We start from the raw sequence: 19367 nt of genomic DNA on the forward strand, positions 1-19367 counted from the left end.
CCTCATGTCTACTGTCCTGTGCCTGTTAGTCATCGTTTGTAGCCTTGTCCTGTCTGTCCAGCCCTGATCCCTGCCATCCTGCCAAGTAAAGTTTTGCTAATGTTTTCCCCATCGTGGTAGTTTATTTTGCTGTTTTATTTATTTTTATTATAAATAAATACAATCTTTCCCTGCACTTGGGTCCTCATTTCTTTTTCCCTACACGAATGGTGACAGATCCTTTCTTCAGACTCTCCACCAAGTTCTTACACAGATGTATGGACAACATTCAGTGTTTAAAAGTTGCATTTATCTAATTGATCAGTGGATCGCTGATATCTATTCATGGATGGAATCGTTTAGAATTGACATTTAAACGCTCTAGTGTCTGTGTATATGTGTAAGAACATGGTGAAGAGCATCAAGTGATGATCATTGTAGCCAATCACATTCATATATGTTGAGTGTGTGAGCACAATGGCCAGTGTTGGGTAATCCACTCATCATCACTCAAATGTTTGTGAGAAATGAACGTTTTTTTTTGTTTTGTTTTTTTACATTTTAGTACTTATTGGTAACAAAGTTGATACATTTGACAACTTTCGTACAGCTGAAATGATAGAGTAACACTGACAGGGAAATAAACGCTCACCTCAGCCAGCACATAAAGAGGCTCCACGACATCTCTTTCAATCTGAAGCTCAAAGACGAGCAGCTCTTGGGCCAACTTCTCCTCTGTATCTCCACAGAGCTTCAGCATCTTGCTGCAGAAAGAGTCAAAACAGACCCTGAAACTAATTTGACCTTGACGTATTCAAAGCTGTATCCTAGTATCTTATTGTGAATCTTAGAAAATCCCTTATATGTGAGCAGAAAATGCTACACATAGCAAAATAACCGAAGTCATAAGTAGTGTTTTTTACATTATTACAAAGTCATAAGCATAAATTTTATAATAAAAACAATTTTGCTTTTAATTTATTACATTTGTTGTTTTGATCTAACTTATATTAAGGGTGCTTTCACATCTGTAGTTTGCTGCATTTGGTCTGGACCAAATAGCCGCATTTCCACTGTAGGCTTAGTACGAGCCAGGGCTTTTATTGGGCAAGGCCAATCGCCCAGAAGGTTGAGTAGTAAGGCCCTAATTATGTTGCGTTTCCACTGTCGGGCTAGTAGCTCACAAACCACACCCCTAAAACGCCCCCGAATCAAACGTCACACAATCCGCCCACTTCAGCTGGAATCATGCAGATAAAGCAAACCATCGCATCATCACGAAACCATTGAAATGAAGACAACTGAAACAAACAAATGACTTGTTACTCTACAGCATTACGTTATGTCTACACACACAGACCTGTGTATTTCCATTCATTATATTTGTTCACTCACCGACCGACTGTTGGCATCGACTGGTCTCATCACTAACACCCATCCAAAATATAAAACCACAGAATTTCTCAGGTAATGACTCGGTATGAAATGTATTTTATAACATACTCATTTTCATAGATGTCATCAAACATTCAGCCCAAATGCTAAAGACCTAAAACATATTATCTTTTTCCCAAGGCTATATGACACTTAATAGGTAATTCCCCTCTAAAAGAGAATAATTTAAGTATTTTGCATATTATTCGGTCATCTTAAGTAAAGGAAACTTTTTAAGTGTTTCCGCACATAACAGAAAGAAATAAAATATAGCATATGTGTCTTTAATCCACTAATAAAGCTCTACATGTACTTCAAATTAAATTTTTTTTTATATTTTACCACATCATTTAAAAACATAAAGACTTTTTGAGGACACAGAACACATATTGTATTTGCAGTTTTCCCCAATGTGTTTGTAAAGTGGCGCTGCCCAGGACAGAAAAAAAGGTAGTTTCTTCTTTCACTCACCTAAAAATATGCTCTTTTTGCACGATTTGATTAATATCATTGTATCCAAATACTTTATAAATAATATTTCAAACCTTCCCCTGTGTTTTTTTTTAGAAATTTTTTTTTTCTCCGACAGGTCTTTGTAAAATGAATGTTTAAAATGTCTTAAAAACGGTTTCATTTATGTATTGTATACACAGTTGAAGTCAGAATTAATAGCCCCCCTGAATTATTAGACCGCTTGTTTATTTTTTCCCCAATTTCTATTTAATGGAGAGCAGATTTCTTCAACATTTTTAAACATAATAGTTTTAATAACTCATTTCTGGTAATGGATTTATTTTATCTTTGCCATGATGACAGTAAATGAAATTTTACTGGATATTTTTCAAGACACTTCTATACAGCTTAAAGTGGCATTTAAAGGCTTAACTAGGGTAATTAGGGTAACTAGGCAAGTTAGGGTAATTAGGCAAGTTATTGTATAACTATGGTTTGTTCGGTAGACTATCGGGAAAAAAATTGCTTAAAAAGGGATAATAATTTTGTTCCTAAAATGGTGTTTAAAAAAAATTTAAACAGCTTTTATTCTAGCCGAAATAAAACAAATACGAAGAAAAAATATTATCAGACATAATGTGATAATCTCCTTGCTCTGTTAAACATAATTTGGAAAATATTTAAAAAAGAAGAAAAAAATTTGAAGGGGGCTAATAATTCTGACTACAACTGTACCTACATTTTTATAGCTTCTGTTTGTTTTATATTGGTTTATTTATTTAATGAGATTTTATTTTATATATATATATATATATATATATATATATATATATATATATATATATATATATATATATATATATATATATATATTCTTTAAATGATTACATTATAGATTAGGCTATTTTATTGAGATATGACCCTTTTGTTTTGAACCTACAGAAGTGGACATGTAATTTGTAAAGTGTTATGTCTTTCTGTTGTATTCATATTTTGTATTATCTCCAAAATAAATTTAAAAAGAAAGAAGTCACTCGGGGCATCAACAGAGCTGTCAAGCGAGTGCTCTTTTAAGCTACATTTAAATGGGAAAAATAAGGGAGATAATTAGCAAAACGACCCCTAGCCTATAAATTGTTTTATGGAATAGTATATAGTTTGTATACATCACTTTAGACAAACTATATATTTCGAGAATGAAGTGTGGCCGTGGCTGGAAAACAATGTTTTGATGCATTGCAATAGGCAAATGTGCATCGCTTGTCACTTTAGGAGGCGTGAATTCATTTAGCTAAACTGTGACATAGTCATCTTTCAGAAATAACCAACAATCTATCAGGTAATGTTTCCCTTTCACTGGTTGCGTCCGAAACGGCCTACTACTCAGTAGGTACTGCATTTGAATTTAGACATACTACTCGGCCATTAGAAAAGTAAGTTCTATACAGTATGAATGTGAAAAGTATGAATGGAATTCAGACGTACTACATCTGCCATTTTGTCATGGTCACGTGACCTACCTGTGTCAGTTGCATCACTTCACTCGAATTCTCTCGCGGGGTATTATGGGATAGCATAGCGTGCATTGGATGTGCACTTCAGAATCTTGCAGGATATAGTAAGTCATCCAGGTATTTCTCGCATACTGATTTTTGACTTCTATGAGTTTGGATATACTACTTGGCTCAAATACGGATTTTAGCGTACTGTATAGTATGGACGTATGTGGTTTTGGACGCAGCCTCTCTCTCTGATTAAAATTGTTGGCAAAGTGCTGTCAACAAATATTTTTTTCTCCACATCCCATAGTGCACAGCGCATTGGCCTACAGCAGCTGGATTAGTCCAAAAAGGTGCAATACTTTTTGCGGTTGAGTCTGTTATAGTTCGGATCATATTCTCACCACAAACGAACTGCTCCAGCTTTTTTGGTCCGCTTCGGGTGCGCACTTGAATACGATTGCTACACTCACATTCTCATTCTCAGCAGAAATAGCAAAAAACATCTGCAGATTCCATCTGGCCTTGCCCATCACTAAACCAACTCATGTCACCCAACTTTACCTTTAACAGCACTAGAAGTGTTCTGCAATACATTATGAACACAGTAAGTACATTCTATATATTCTTTGGTGTTATTACGGCCAAAGTGATATAAAGTGGGACCAGTGAACCCCTAGAGGAACAGCTTGAACACTCTGGTAGAGGTCAAAATACAAAGACAAACATTTTCATTATGCGATATCTCACCCAAGTAGAGAGTCATCTCCTAAAACAGCAGCTCCCTCCACCATACATTGAGCAAGTGTAGTCAGTGGAAGCTTTTTCTGTTCAGGGAAATATTACAATAATATAATTATGAGTGTACACTTTAAAAAAATGCAGGATTCCACATAGTTCATTCATGTTGACCCAACATACATCAATTTGGTTAACTTAACACTTTTAACAAATGTATGTGGATTGAACATAAAAATATCAAGTTGTCCCAATGAAATCTCAGTAGTTTGAACAAGCAAAAATATATATATATATATATATATATATATATATATATATATATATATATATATATATATATATATATATATATATATTTTTTTTTTTTTTTTTTTTTTTTTTTTTGAGTGTAGTAAAATATTTTGTTTTGTGTTTATTCTTGTTGAGAACCAATTAGTGTGAGGTTTTTAAGTTTTTTTTAACTTTTGGGAATGTTTTCATCCACTCTGAGGTGATTTTGAGTCTTAATTTGGCCATAACTTTCTCTGCATTTCAGCAAATGGAAGGATTTTTCAGGACAAATCTTATTTTAACCCATGTTTTGGGAAAATGCTTTGAAATAAAAAAATAAATAAATAAAAAATCAACAATACACTCTAAGCAAATGTACTTCCCATTCATTGTTGAAAAATATAACTTATGTTTTATTGCAAAGCTATGACATCATGTAATAATGTCTTCTTGACAGTTAATGGTTTTCCTGGTGGGGAAGAGGTTAAATTTATAATTTTTACTGTGAATCATCAGTTAGCACCATTAACCCTTTAGATAGTTCTGTACAAAAAGTTTCTGGCACTTACATGGAGTTCTATGGAGTATAAATATTATGGAAGTCATTGGGGCAAAAACAGCCACCAACATAATGAAAGAGTAGACAATTTAAACAATACACAAAGGTGAAGTACAGTAGTAAAGTAAAAAAAAAAAAAAAAACACATATTGTCCATCACTGAAAGTGACTGAGCTGTAATAAAAGACATACCGAAGGTGATTTGACAGATCTCTTTTCTATTTCTGTGCCTTGTTGACCCTGTAGACATGCTGTGAGCTTCTTATGTGTGCTATGAGAGACCTGTTTCACCAGGTCCAAACGCTTCTCCACCTGAATGCAAAGTAAGCACAGATTTGTGTAAATCAGCATTGAGTAATATATTCTCCAAGGGGTTAAGTTTCCACATATGTGGACAGCACATTTTAGCTTTTAAGTGGCTATTTAAAATACTTTGATTGTTTTATACTTTGTTACAAACATACAGTGTCATTCTGCAACTGTTTTGCAGCATATGAAATGTCCCAAACACTATTTTTAACAGTCCAAGAAAAAACAAAAAAAATGTTTTAACTCTCTGATAGTCAACGCAAGTTAAAAAAAAAAAAAAAAAAAAAAAAAAGTATATGTTTTATATGCATTAAAAAACATTCAGAAATAGTTTTATGTTTTATGTAAATTTGGACCACGAGTCCACAAATATGGTCATAATTTTTCTTTAAAAGTACATAATATCAAAATATGATACTTAGATTTTTATTCTATTTAGGCTCCAATAAGCCCAAATAGAGAAATAAAAAGTGCATGCAAAAAAACACCTTAGGTCTTTAGAGGGAATGGTACAGATACAGATTATTGACCCTGGACCACAAAACCTTCATACGTATGTTGAACAAGTATTTATTTTTCCAATGACCCAAATTACATTGTATGTGTCTAAATTATTGATTTTTTTAACCATTCAAATTATAAGTAAAGTTTTAGTTTCATTATGTAAATTTCTTACTATAAATATATCAATTATAAATTAGTAATGTGCATTATTGAAAGTGTGCATTATTATTAGAACATAATGTGGTTATTAAACTCTAAAGGTGATTTTCTCAGTATATGGAATTTTTGATTTCTTGTTTATTTTTGTGATTTAGGGTCAAACTGTTAAGTCATTGTGGTCTATTTTGACGATCTATGCGTAAAGTCCAAAGCACAGAACGCAAACACGTTAAGGTTGTGTCAGAATCTACTTTTGCTATTTTAAAGACAGAAAAATCAGTGTGCGCCGTGGTGCATGGTCTAACAGGGTTGAGCTTATTCTCTTAATGAGTTATAGGTGTGTTTTGAGAATAAACCAATCAGAGTCTCATCTCCCATTCCCTTAAAGAGCCAGCTGCATCTTGCCATAGTGCATTTGCTATTTACATGGTGGACTTTGTAAGTGAAAAAATTGAACACTTCACTAGTAAGAAAAGAGTTAAACAGAGCATCTACAACGCGAGAATGACAGATAGGCCTCCTCATTATTTACTTTCACTTTCACTCTTATGGATAAGGAAATGTGTTGTACGCACAGACATCCATTAGCCTATAAATAATTAATTTTGTTTATTAAGCGCAAAGTTTTTCTTCAAACCTATTTCTAAATTCAGTTCTAATTTCCAGCAAATGAATAAATGAATAATAATAACGAAGTGTGGTCAAAAGTTATATCCAAATACACATGCTGTGCCTCATATGATCTAAAACCTGACAGGTGGGCAAATCTAAGCTTGTTTTTTTTTTTTTTTTAATATATATAAATTAGCATATCATAAATACTACAACTACTAATAATAACATTATACAAAAGCAAATTCTTATAAATAAACTGAAAAAGCCTATCACTTTTTCATGGGGCACATAGTGTTCAAACTGATCTCAGTACAAATTCATCTCACCTGTAGCAGGTCTTCACTAAGTACCTCAGTTTTTTCTGCCCTGTAAAATTGGAGAAAAACACATTTATAAGCAGTTCTAGCAAGAGGAGGAATAATTTAGCTAAACACACTTGAAGAGAGCACATCTACCATGGGATTGACCATAAATTCCTGTAGTGATTAATTAAACACAAGCTACTTGATACGCATTTATGCAGAAAATGCTTTGCAGACTGTTGAATGGATTTTGAAAGCAATCTTATAATTGTGGTAACTACACTGAAACAAAAAAACATAAGCAGAAATTAATGACACAAATACAACATAACAGCAAACAATTGATTACAAAAGTATATTATAGAAATGCAAGTATGGTGGTAATGTTTATCTTATAAATGTGGATATTTATGAACTGCATGTATGCAACTGAATCATTGTTTTATTTTAATTGGTCATAATAATAACCAAAATTTGCTTAATCTTTTGGACAAACAGTAGGTTATTATACTAGATATCCACCTTCTGTGTTTCAGTGTTCAAACCTTTCTTATTAGGGTGCTTACACACTTGGTTCAGTTGCCTGGACAGTACCCAAATTTGATTGCCTCCCCTTGCCACCAGTTGCTACACTGAAAACCCTAATGTTGTCTTTACCTAAACAATTAAGTAAAGTTGACTGAACATAAATTAAGATTTAGCATTTTGCTGAACTGAACAATTTCAGTATAGTCTACAAAACCGGCAAGTTAAATAAACTCAAATATGTAAGTTTTGGAAGACTCCATCACCTAATTAAATTGAGGCAACAAGTTTAATAAATTAATTTCGTTTGGTCAACTTATTAGGGTTTTCAGTGTAGACCAAATATGGATGCGGCCGGAAGTTAACGAGAATTATTTATATTATTTATTAAATTTCCCATTTGTTGTATTTTATTAATGTTTGCCCCCACCCCAACCCTAAACCCTTCCATCACAGTAATGTAAAACTAGTTGTACTGAGCATTATTTATGTTATCTATTAAAATACCCAATAAATTGTATTTTATAATGCCTACGCACCCGAGTTCAGAAGACATGTTTACACAAGCTCAACATACTGTACTCTGATGTCAAACAAACCCATTTACAGAACAAAAGTGCTAGTGTTAAAGCACCCTTAGTCTAAAAACAATTCATATGAAAGCCAATCTGTCAAAAATGACCATTTTTACATCTATTAAGCAGTATAAATTAAGTATAAATGCTGAAATTAATGAAATTAAGTATGCAGGTATTTATACTGCAGTGAATCAGCACATTGAAATGATATCTGAAGTATTATAAAGAAACAAACACACAGAGAGACAAAATAAACCTATAATTTAATGTACATTTTCTGACACTTTTATTCAAAGTGACCTTCAAATGAAGACAACATTAATAATCAAAGCAACAGAGCATTCCAATAGTCCAGCCTGGACAAAACACAAAAGCTTTAAAAAAAGTTGCATTGCTTCCTCTAATAAGAAGTGTCCAAATGTTCTAACGTTGAATAAAACAGATCTGAAGTAATAAAATACAATAAAACTGTGTCTGTAAAGTTTGACTTATCACAACCCAGATTCGTTCTGAAAATGTACCGCTATATACATTTCTGGAGAGCGCCGAATACATCCCAGAAAGTACATCTTTTGCAGTTTTTGTTTTTGCAAATCCACCAGAGGCCACTGTGTACACTTTTTGAGATGTCAAATTTATTTTGCGAGTGGCATTCTCGCCTGCTGTTCTTATGTAAATACACTGGAGGCCTCTGATGACTGACTGATTGACAATCACCTGACACCTTCCCTCTTTTCCTAAACCCAAACAATAGTGTTTTTAAAAGTGCCAATTGACCTAAACACCAACTTTTCTAAACCCAACCAGTTTTAAAAAGCAATTGAGAAAAATAAAAGCCCTTGCCTGGTTTTTACCACGTTTTCCGATTTTACCACATTCTCAACCTGTTATTTACTTATTTATTTTGTTTTTTGGCTTCTGATGTAGTCTTGCCCATTTTATGAAACCTCTCTTCGCCAGTCTCGAACCTATCTTCATCGTCAACTCCTCTCTGTGTCTCAAGTCCACCGACATACATGACAAGCTACTGAACAAACTGGTAACAGCTGATAAACCGTTTACATGGAAGTAAGCGGTCAGTTCTTAAGAGTGAAAAGGAATGGCATCGTTCCGCCCAATGGAATTCGTTTGAAAGACTACATGCAGCCATAAGTACTTCTGGTTACATAATATGTGATCTCCAGAAATGTATAAAGGCCTACGTTTTCAAAATGAGCCTATGTTGTATTATCAATTACAACTCTAAGGTTCTTGATACAAGTTATGTTTAATGCATCTAACCAAATAAACAAGCTGTGATAAAACACGTGGTTGGCTGAAATCACTGAGTTGAAGTTGATGGACATTTATCCAGTTAGAAATGACTGTCAGACATACTTAGATGTGATCAGATATAGACAGATCATTAGGCTAGTATGAGAGGATGAATCGAGTATCATCCACACATCAATGATAGAAAAACCCATGCTACTGAATGACCTAGTTATGCCATGTAGATAAAAAACAGAAGCAGTCCAAAAACTGAGCCCTGAGGCACCTCGGAAGCAAGATCCTGCCACTTGGACACCTCATCGCTCTAAATGAACCCCTAGAGTGTTGTTCCTGAGATGCCCTTTATAAAGAGGGTTAACAGAAGGATTTGGTGGTTTAACGTGTCAAAAATACATTATGTACAGGACAATCTACTTTTGCCAGTCTCAGGGCAACACATTATGCCCTTCTAAAAGTGACTACTGGAGATAAGATTACCACTGATTCTGCCCTTAATAACATTCTGTCATTTATTTTTCTTGCTTACAAATGCCATCACAAGAACAACACATAGGCATTCCCGAAATGTATGCCAGAGAGTCTACATATCCAAGCAAGTCAAGCTGGAAAGATGAACTTCAGAAATGCGAGGAGGTTGAATGTCACCCCCACCAGGTCAGGCACATTCATGAGCTCTGGAAATCAATACAAACAACTTCCATGATCCCCAATGAATGCAACCTATTGAACTCTGGCCATTAGAAATTCATAATGAAACCACAGCGAGTGTGAACCCAGAGTAGGTCCTCTTTCTGCTGAGCCTCAGATAAGCAGCGTGACCCATATGGCGCTCACATACATACAGAAGAGCAGGTTGCCATGGCAGCAAATGCCGGCGAATGAAAATAGACACCCGCACATCCACCATGACAGAGACGTGTTAGACTGAATCAGAGGCTTGTGATGCATTGGGGGAGCATTTTCTATCTACACCAGTGTTAAAAAGCATTTTAGAAGCACCTTTGTGAGAAAAAAAGGTTAGGAAATTGAATCATTGTTATGTTTAAAGGGGTCATAAAGTGAGAAACCAAAAGTAGCTTGATCTCTTTAATGAACAGTAGGTTATTATACTAGAAAGACACCTTGTGTATTTCAGTGCACTAATTTCTCTTATTAGTCTAAAAACAACTTGTATGAAAGGCAATCTGCCAAAAATGACAGGTTTTACAGTATAATAAGGTTAAACTCCACCTCAACAAAAGACCAACAACATCACTGTCACTTTACCTCCATCCACTACTGTATGTATGTAAACATAAAGAGAGTTCATATTAATGTGTTTGCAAATGCTCTGGAAGAGCTGAATTTAATAACTGCTGTTCCGTATCCAATAAGCTGACCAAACACAACAGACTAAATCATCATCTGACCAATCAAACAAGAGTAAACTCTTGGAAGGGCAGGTTTGGAGAGACCCAAACCTTAAACAAATTATTTCAGATACTGTGAAATATAATGATGATGCTGAGTTTTTATTGACATTGTATAAATGTAAGCCTTCAAAAATAAAACGAGGAACATTTAATACAACATAAAAAAGTGTTGTGATTCATGTGAACACACAGTTAATGGGTTGTCTCATTGGCTGCTTTTACTAGCCGTTTTCTCGTGAGCACATGGCTTGTGTTTTCTGTCTGGTGCTCTCCTGTCTTTTGTTTAGTTTGCTTAACCTATTATTAGTTTATATAACTCACCTGTTTGTTAGTTAATTATTTCTCCTTTATAGTTTTCTCTTGTCTATTGCCCTGTACCAGTTCGTTGTTGATCTTACTGAAAGTCATGTCCTGTTCCTTTCCAGTCTTGCCAGCCCAGCCCAGTCCAGTCTAGTTTGTCTTTTCAGTTATGGTTTTCGCCCTCGGGGTGGTTTTTGGTTTGTTAGAAAGGTAGGGTTTAGGTCATGGGTGCTACTAGGGGGTGGAAAGTTAGGATGATTCTTCACTTTTGCCCACAAACCTCCTTACTCTTCACTTTCATCCACGATACACAAATCTATACACTAACCCCCCTCACCCCAGGTCTTCAAACATGTTGTCATAGGGCCAGTGGCACCCCTGGTTTAGAGAGACCAGGGGCCCCATGTATCAACGCTGTGTTCGCACAAAAACTTTGCATACGCTAGATTTCACGCTCACGTTTGGATTTACTAACGATGAAACTAACGTGAGAAAATGCGTTGGTCCTCGTCAACTTCATGTCTGGTGTACGTGTATTTCTTGTGTGTGTTTGTTTTATTTCCATTGGCAGCTCCTAGAGGCAATTATTTTAAATTGCAGACTACAAAGTATCACACCAACACGTGAAAAATATTGCTTTTCATTTATAATTGATAAAATAGGTTAATTGATACAATATTTCTTTACCATTTAAGTAATTTAGAAAATAAAAAAGCATTGCATTGCATTGTACAACATGCATACAACACTTGGTCTACGGCAATGGCAGCCTTATTAGAGGACATTGGTCTTATCCGAAGGGAAAGCATTTTTTAGGGATCACAGTGATTTGCTGGCCCGCAATGAAAACTGGCTCATTAGCCGTTCCAGATATCCACGAGCAATTCTCATGCTCAAATCTCTGTGCTGAGTTGGGTCCAGGTTTGGAAAGAGAGACAGCGAGGAGGCTCCAAGGTGGCAGGGTGTGCGATGGATGGCTTCTTGGTGAGTGATGTTCATTCATTCATTTTCTTTTCAGCTTAGACCCTTTATTAATCAGGGGTCGCCACAGCAGAATGAACCACCAACTTATCCAGCACATGTTGTATTTAAAGATATTATTCCAGCTGAGTTTTTTTTTTTTTTTTTTAATTCTATTTTATTTTATTAAGCGTAATTATTTAACTGCATATCAGGAGACCATGTTAATCCATTAAAGATGCGGCTGTTAACCCCCCTCAACCACCCACAAACTGACCAAGAGCGCAGATAGAGTGGGCGATTGGGCAGCTGAAATGCCGGTGAAATGCCTTGATAAGAGCGGAGGGATGCTGCTATACCGTCTTAACAAAGTGTTCCTCTTATACATCTGTGTCTCACACAGACACGGATACTACTCATGACAGTAAAGTGTCGCCCACAATTGAGGCAGCTCTCTCCTCAAAGGGTGTTAGTTCAGCATCCACTGTTCCCCTCCTGTTTTGTCTACACTTTGACTGTGCACTGCTGTTCTCCTCTTAACCTGCACCTTTACATCAGACCATTTCTTTTTTAATTCACTCACAGTGCGATGTTCAGACCCCACTGCGTTAACCGCGTCAGCTAAACTCTCCTACTCAATTTTTTTTCTTTTGTTAATATTTCCGGAGAACAAACTTGCAAATAACACAAATTTTCTCTGGTCTACCTCCAATAGGAGCACCTCCAATTTACATTCTGTGAGGTTTCCTTTTTGCCTGCTTTTACCATTGCTCATTTAGTTTTGCCAAAGTGGAGTCATTACCATATTTATACGGCGAAGGAGACTGACACGGGTTTTGCGCTCATCCATGTTGCGCTCAGTTTCACGTTAATTCAGATGTACAAAGACAATATGTGTGGGATTCTATGTACACAGTGTTTAATACATTTTTTTTTTTTTACTGCATATGCACATTTACAGCTTTGTTTGTACGCAATCTTTTAGTATCAATTCAACGCAAGTCTTTGTACATGAGGCCCCACATCCTTGAAAAAAAACATTTTAGACACTGTAAAATATACTAATGATGCTGAGTATATTATGAATTTTTTGACCTTTTTAAATGTAAGCTTCCAAAAGTAAAAATGAGGAACATTAAACACAACATAATAGAGGCGATTAAAGGAATGAATTATTATACCTGTGCTTTTACTTTCCTCAAATAACATAGACAACCTGAAAGTTGAATAAATGCATCTGTGAACAACCTTTTGACATTGTTTATGATATTTAGATATTCCTGCACCTCAATAGAGCTGAAAATGCAAAATAGCGATGCCTGCAGGGCTGTTGCTTTGACCTTTATAAAACGTTTCCAGTGAGCTTGAAGGTTAAAATGTCAGCATGTTCACCTCCAGGCAAGCCGTATGACACTACAAGATTGCATAAAACTGCATATACAAGAAATTCAGGGACATTTACATTTGTTTATATAATATTATTAAAGTATTTTTTTAGTCATTACAATTTTTCCTAATGATTCCAATAACAGAAGTACTATTTAATTCAGTAAAAAAATTCATATGAATTTTATTTATATTTGAATTAATTAATAAATCAATACAATGTTGTTTTTGGCATGTTTTCTTTATTTTCAGTCTATAATTGTGAAAAACCCAGCATTGCATTAAACCAATTTGAAATTTGATGCTAAAATATTTCATATCAGTCATATATCATCAGAATTTTTGTTACATAAAATTATTTTTATGATGGTATTCAGGGGTTGACATTAACACCTGCCAAATGTGGCTAGATTTTAGCCGGCAGGTTAGACAGTCACTCCCACTAGCCACTTTTGCTGGTTTTGCAACCTAGTATTGGGAAACACCCGTATACTCTCACATTCATCCACACACATTACAGAGTATTTAGTTTATTCAATTCACCTATAAATCCTTTGGACTGTTGGGGCACCCAAAAGAAACCCACATTACCACTAGGAGGACACACAAACTTCACACAGAAACGCCAAATGGACCAGCTGGGACTCAAACCAGCAACCCTCTTACTTTGAGACGACTGTGCTAACCACTGAGCCACCGTGCTGTTTTTTTGTTTATAGTTTCAAAATTTTGTTAGATTTATAAAGCTTTAAACTAATTAGTTAGTGTTTCTGGCTTCTAATATTTGATTTCATGCTTGGCTTTTAAAAACTTGAAATGCTAATTATTTAAGCAATTAATAATTGAATGAAAAGAACACCCAAAACATTATCACCCTCATCATTATCAGTATTCTGCTTTTCCTTCTGTCAGTGACTCATCAGTCTGTCTGTTCACTTTGAAGACTTGGAAACAGACTCGATTGGCGTTTCATACAAATGTCCCTATAGTCGTATTGCATGTGATTCATAAGCGCGTAAAGTATTCAAAAGAAAAAAAAAAGTGTGTGTTTTCATAATTGCTCATCACATTTCTCATTAAAGTCTATGATGTAACTGAGTCTGTGAGAAAAAAAAATAGACAGTTTTATAGATTCTAAAATTTACTTGGGTTTTCAAACTTTTTCAGCCCGCGACCCCCAAAAAACAATCCCAGTGACTCTCAAACCCCACATTCCTTTCTTTTTTTTTCTTTAGATGCCCACATTTACTGAAAAAAAGGTTTCTTGGACATTTCTGTAATGCATTTAAAACCAAAATCAGTGTTAAGTAACATTCTCAGAACATTACCTCAACAAACATTGTTAATGATTTTACTTGAGACTTAAGTAAAAATTAAGTTCCTATTTCCAATCTCAATTTTTAAAAATGTATTAAATATGATGATGCTATTTATTATTAATTCATGTTTTTTTGTCTTTTTTTCAGTAAATTTATGAACTTTCTTATAAAGTTGATGACATCAAATATAATATATTTAAATGTTCCTCAAAGGTATACAAGAAATAATAATTTTGTTGAGGACAAAAAAAAAAATATTATCAGAAAAAAAGTGTTTAAAACTAGTACCCATAGACTTCCATAATAATTTATTTTATATATGAATGTCAATGACTATTTGTTTCCAAAATTTTTCAAAATTTCTTCGCTGATGTTCAACAGAAACAAAAAGATATGTATATATACATGTGTATATAAATAAATTAAAATTAAAATAACGACGCTTGACAGTTGAGCGGGACTTTCCAAAATAAACTTTGAAACTCTAACCAATGTGAGGAGAATTTACTCGCACATGACTTGTTTTACCTCTTTTAGTCCGTTTAGAAACTTTGCCGTGTGAAAGCGAACCGCGCCAAGTACAAAGTGCAACATTGTAACAATTTTAGTCCTTGTTTATTAAGCGCGTCTGTAGACATCAGCCTGTCATACTGAGCAAAGCAAAAAGGGTTGATGTTCTGCCGCAAGATGGCGACAGAAATGGCATAATAAGCCCTTAGAGGAGCTTTACTCTCTTTTGTATGCTGTAGTGCTGTATTTATACCATTTCATGCCATTCAGCCTTAAATCCAAAAATGTCCGCAAAATAGCCGTTTTTGTGACCACTTTGGACATTATGCTAGAGATTCATTCTTTGTTAGCTTTAAAGAGTTGTGTTTTTAAGCAATGGTTTCTGCTGTTCTGACAGTCAGCTGCAGATATGAATGAATAGTAGAAGAAAGTAGTTCCTCATACAAAAGGATTTTTAAAACTCTGTTTGATTTTCTTTTGTTACATACATGATTATGCTGTCGAACCGTTGTATAAACCCAATATAACATTTGTAGCAGTGCAATATGGCTGTAAATGGTCACTGGTGGAACACAATCCACACTTCCCACCAGTGTTTCAATAAAACGTTTTTCTTTTTTTTTCTTTTTTTTTCTTTTTTTCTTTTTTTTTTTGTTGCTGGAATCGAAGTCTCCCTCCAGGTTTTAAGCAGCAGCATCTTCCTGTTTCAGCTCTATTGATTAAAAAAAAATCTGAAATCCAGGCTGCCTACAACAGATGCTTCAAGCTGCAGCACTCTCCTACATTGCAAATTTCTCAAGGCGAAGACAAACACAAACAAGCAGCCTGTCAGAGGGGAACAGATGATGCATGTGAATGACCCAGTGCTCAGTGAGAGCCAGAGCTGAGGCACTGACCGGGGACAGAGGATACCGACTTAGCCCTCAACACCACCAACAGCTATAGGACAACGCTTAAAGGCTGCAATTAGTTTGCGAACACCATGCAGAGATCTTTCTTGTAATTATGTTTTATCCCTAAATATATTAATTTAGCTGAAAGTGTTTAGCTTTCAGATCCTTTCTGCCTCAGTTTAGCTATGTGTTTGTGTTCTTTAGAAAACAAGTGGCAAATTCTTGAAACAATTAGACAAGGTGACCTGTCAATTTCATGGAACTCTTTTGAAAATAAACCATGATAAAATAATTAAAAATAAAAATGGTTATTGCAGTTAACTCTTTCACACATACGTTTTAAATACTTGTGTTTTTTAAATGCTACCATTATTTAGAATGTATTTCTTTAAATTTTCCATGGAAATGTGTTAAGTTTACACAATGCAACCCCAAGTATGTACGCAAATGTCTATTTGTTTGCTTCCTTTTTCCATTTTTTTTAAATATTGATGAAGATCGTAAATATATTGTGAAATATATAATATTTAGATTTTCAAATAGGTTTAAGAACATTTTATTGTTTAAACAAAATAATAATGGATATATCCATTATAAATACATAGAATATATGGATAGATCCATAGATATACAGATTTAAAAAGAATTGTAGAATAATTCTTGGTGCTTGATTTATACCATGTTAATTCATCAGCTTCTCTCAAAATACGTGAAATTAAGTGGCTGCTAAACTGTGAGAAGAATAGAATAAATGTTCTACTAGTCTAAACCAAGGTTATAATAATTTTAGTTTCTATTTTGTTTTGACTTTGTTTTCAAATTCAGTTAGTTTCAATTAGTTTTTGGAGGGAGATTTCTAGTTTTTATTAGTTTCTTTATTTTTAAATGACTTAGTTTTAGTTAAGCTTTTATTAGTTTCAGTATTAGTTAATTTTCTTTTCTAAATAAGGTTATTTTAGGTGCAAGATTAAAAACCAATAGAATGAATATTGTATAATAAAAAATCAGCAATACATTTTTAGAAACCTGTATTTAGAGGATACATGAACACTATCATCTATCACTACCATACCCATGCTAAAATTCAAATACACAGCCTACAAGATAGCAGCCTTAGGTACAATATGTGTGCAAGGCTGCTCTGAGATTAGATACACAGTAGTGATGGGAAGTTCAGATATTTAACGTGGATGTTAAACCCAGGGGAAACCAGAGTACCAGAGGTAAATCCACACGAACACTGGGAGAACATGCTAGCTCCACACAGAAATGCCAACTGCCCCAGCAAGGCTCGAGCCAGCGACCTTCTTGCTGTGAGGTGACAGTTCTAACCATTGAGCCTAATTTAAAAGTTTAAAACCTAAAATAAATATTACTCATTTAAAAGCTAATATATTGTGATTAATGATAAGTGCTGCACACAATTTTCTCTTACTCAGTGCCAGCCAATGTTGGAAAGAAGATTTGAATTTATCTTACATTACAAGGACCAGCCAAGACTGATTACACTGGTGTGATCACATGCAATAAGAGGTTAAACAATGGTAACTAAACATTCACAATGGCCTGGCTACACATACTACAGTTTAACCATGATTTATGTAGTAAAGCTGTGGTTATACAAATGATGAATGAAAGCATAGTTACTATGATTTTACTAATAAAACCCTGATTAAAAGTCATTTGGGTGATCAGAGTAAGAGCTTTAGAACTATTACTATTGGCTGATGACATCAAAGAATATACAGAAAGAAATAAATAAATAAATGAAAACTTTTATGGAAGATTCCGCTGGATAATGCAATCATGACTAAATATCAAAGTTAAGGCTGATTTATACTTCTGTGTCAGGCACACGTGTATGCTACGGTGCAGGCTATGCGTGGACGCATAGCCCTCATCGTGGCCATCAGAGTCGCTGGCGGACACCTCTCAAAAAACATAACTACAAGTCGCAACAATGCTCAGTGCAAGCTCTGTAATTGGTCGGCTTGAGACCAAGAGCCGTGCGAGTCAGTTGGAGCGACTGTTTACAAGTGTTGAGTCCTGTGAAGGAGCTCCAAATGAAATTTTGTTTTGTGTTTACCCTATAGTCAAAGTTGTTGCATGGCTGCCGATTCCTGCCTTAAAATGGACGAGTTTGAGCCACTTGTACATCAAGGAAACTCAACACAGAGGAACAAACACCTCAATGCCAACTAGCATCAGAAACAGTGCGCAAAAGTATGAATGCACGTGTTGCATGCGCCTTGGGTCACGCCGATCACTTGAAGTATAAATGAGGCTTTAGCCAGTCAAACCTTGAATTCCTGACTTACACCACAGGTCTTTACGTGTCCACTTGGATGCAAAAAAACAGAGATTTGTTTAAAATTCACCTAGGCCCAGGTTTAAAACTGTAAGTGGACATTTAACTCAAAGGAGTTCATAGAATATTACATAGTAGCAAAATAGAGGTTATTTCTTATCTATTTTTGCAAGTCCGAGGCCATGATGCTCAACTGGAAAAAGGTGGTTTGCCATCTCCAGGGTGGAGGTAAGTCCTTAACCCAGGTGAAGGAGTATCTTGGGGTTTTGTTCACGAGTGAGAGAAGGATGGAACATGAGATTGACAGGTCGATAGGTGCATTGGCAGCAGTAATGTACCGGTCCATTGTGATAAAGAAGGAGCTGAGCCAAAAGGCAAAGCTCTTGATTTACCGGTCAATCTATGTTCCTACTTTCACCTATGGTCATTAGCTTTGGGTCATGACCGAAAAGACAAGATCTCAAATACAAGCGGCCAAAACGAGTTTCCTTTACAGTGTGGCAAGGCTCACCATTATAGATCGAGTGAGGAGCTCTGTCACTTGAGAGGAGCTCAAAGTAGAGACGCTACTCCTCCACATCGGGAGAAGTCAGTTGAGGTGGCTCGGGCATCTGTTTCTGATGCCTGCTGGACAACTACCTAGGAAGGTGTTCCAGGCATGTTACACCAGGTAGAGGCCTCGGGGAAGACACAGGACACACTGGTGTAACTGTTTCTAGGCTGGCCTGGGAATGCCTTGGGATCTCCAGGAGGAGCTTGAGAAAGTATCTGGGGAAAGGGAAGTCTGGGGTTTCTCCTGAGACAGCTGCCCCCGCAACCTGGCCCCGGAAAAGCGAATGACAGTGAATGAATGAATGAATTTATGCAATCTCATTTGTGTTGCCAAATGCCTTTCAAAGAAGAGAAACAAAAGCCTGATTGAAATGTTGTTAAATGTCATTAGCTGATGCCATGGGCTAATTAGTATAATTTCATCAAACCATAATGTGTCATGTGATGGACGCTGACAACAGTGTGTCAATCCAAACGCAGGTTTATTAATGATCAGGCAGGCGACGGTCAACACAGGGGCATATGGGT

At 35.4% G+C, this 19367-nt stretch overlaps 1 protein-coding gene across 21 annotated transcripts in view; it reads right to left on the bottom strand.

Annotated features, from left to right (window-relative positions):
• arhgap44a (Rho GTPase activating protein 44a) overlaps positions 1-19367 on the bottom strand; it is a 157016-nt gene that overhangs the window by 79084 nt on the left and 58565 nt on the right. For all 21 annotated transcript variants that reach the window (XR_012401206.1, XR_012401207.1, XM_073944974.1 and 18 more), the window contains exons 2-5: positions 6849-6888; positions 5128-5247; positions 4116-4192; positions 632-743 (exon numbers count right to left, since the gene is read on the bottom strand). Coding sequence is in view for 19 of the 21 variants with exons in the window: in XM_073944974.1 (XP_073801075.1) it covers positions 632-743; positions 4116-4192; positions 5128-5247; positions 6849-6888 (349 nt within the window). In the remaining 2 variants the exon portion in view is untranslated. The remainder of the gene's footprint in view (positions 1-631; positions 744-4115; positions 4193-5127; positions 5248-6848; positions 6889-19367) is intronic.

This window comes from Danio rerio, chromosome 3 (assembly GCF_049306965.1).
Source record: "Danio rerio strain Tuebingen ecotype United States chromosome 3, GRCz12tu, whole genome shotgun sequence".
Lineage (NCBI taxonomy): Eukaryota > Metazoa > Chordata > Actinopteri > Cypriniformes > Danionidae > Danio > Danio rerio.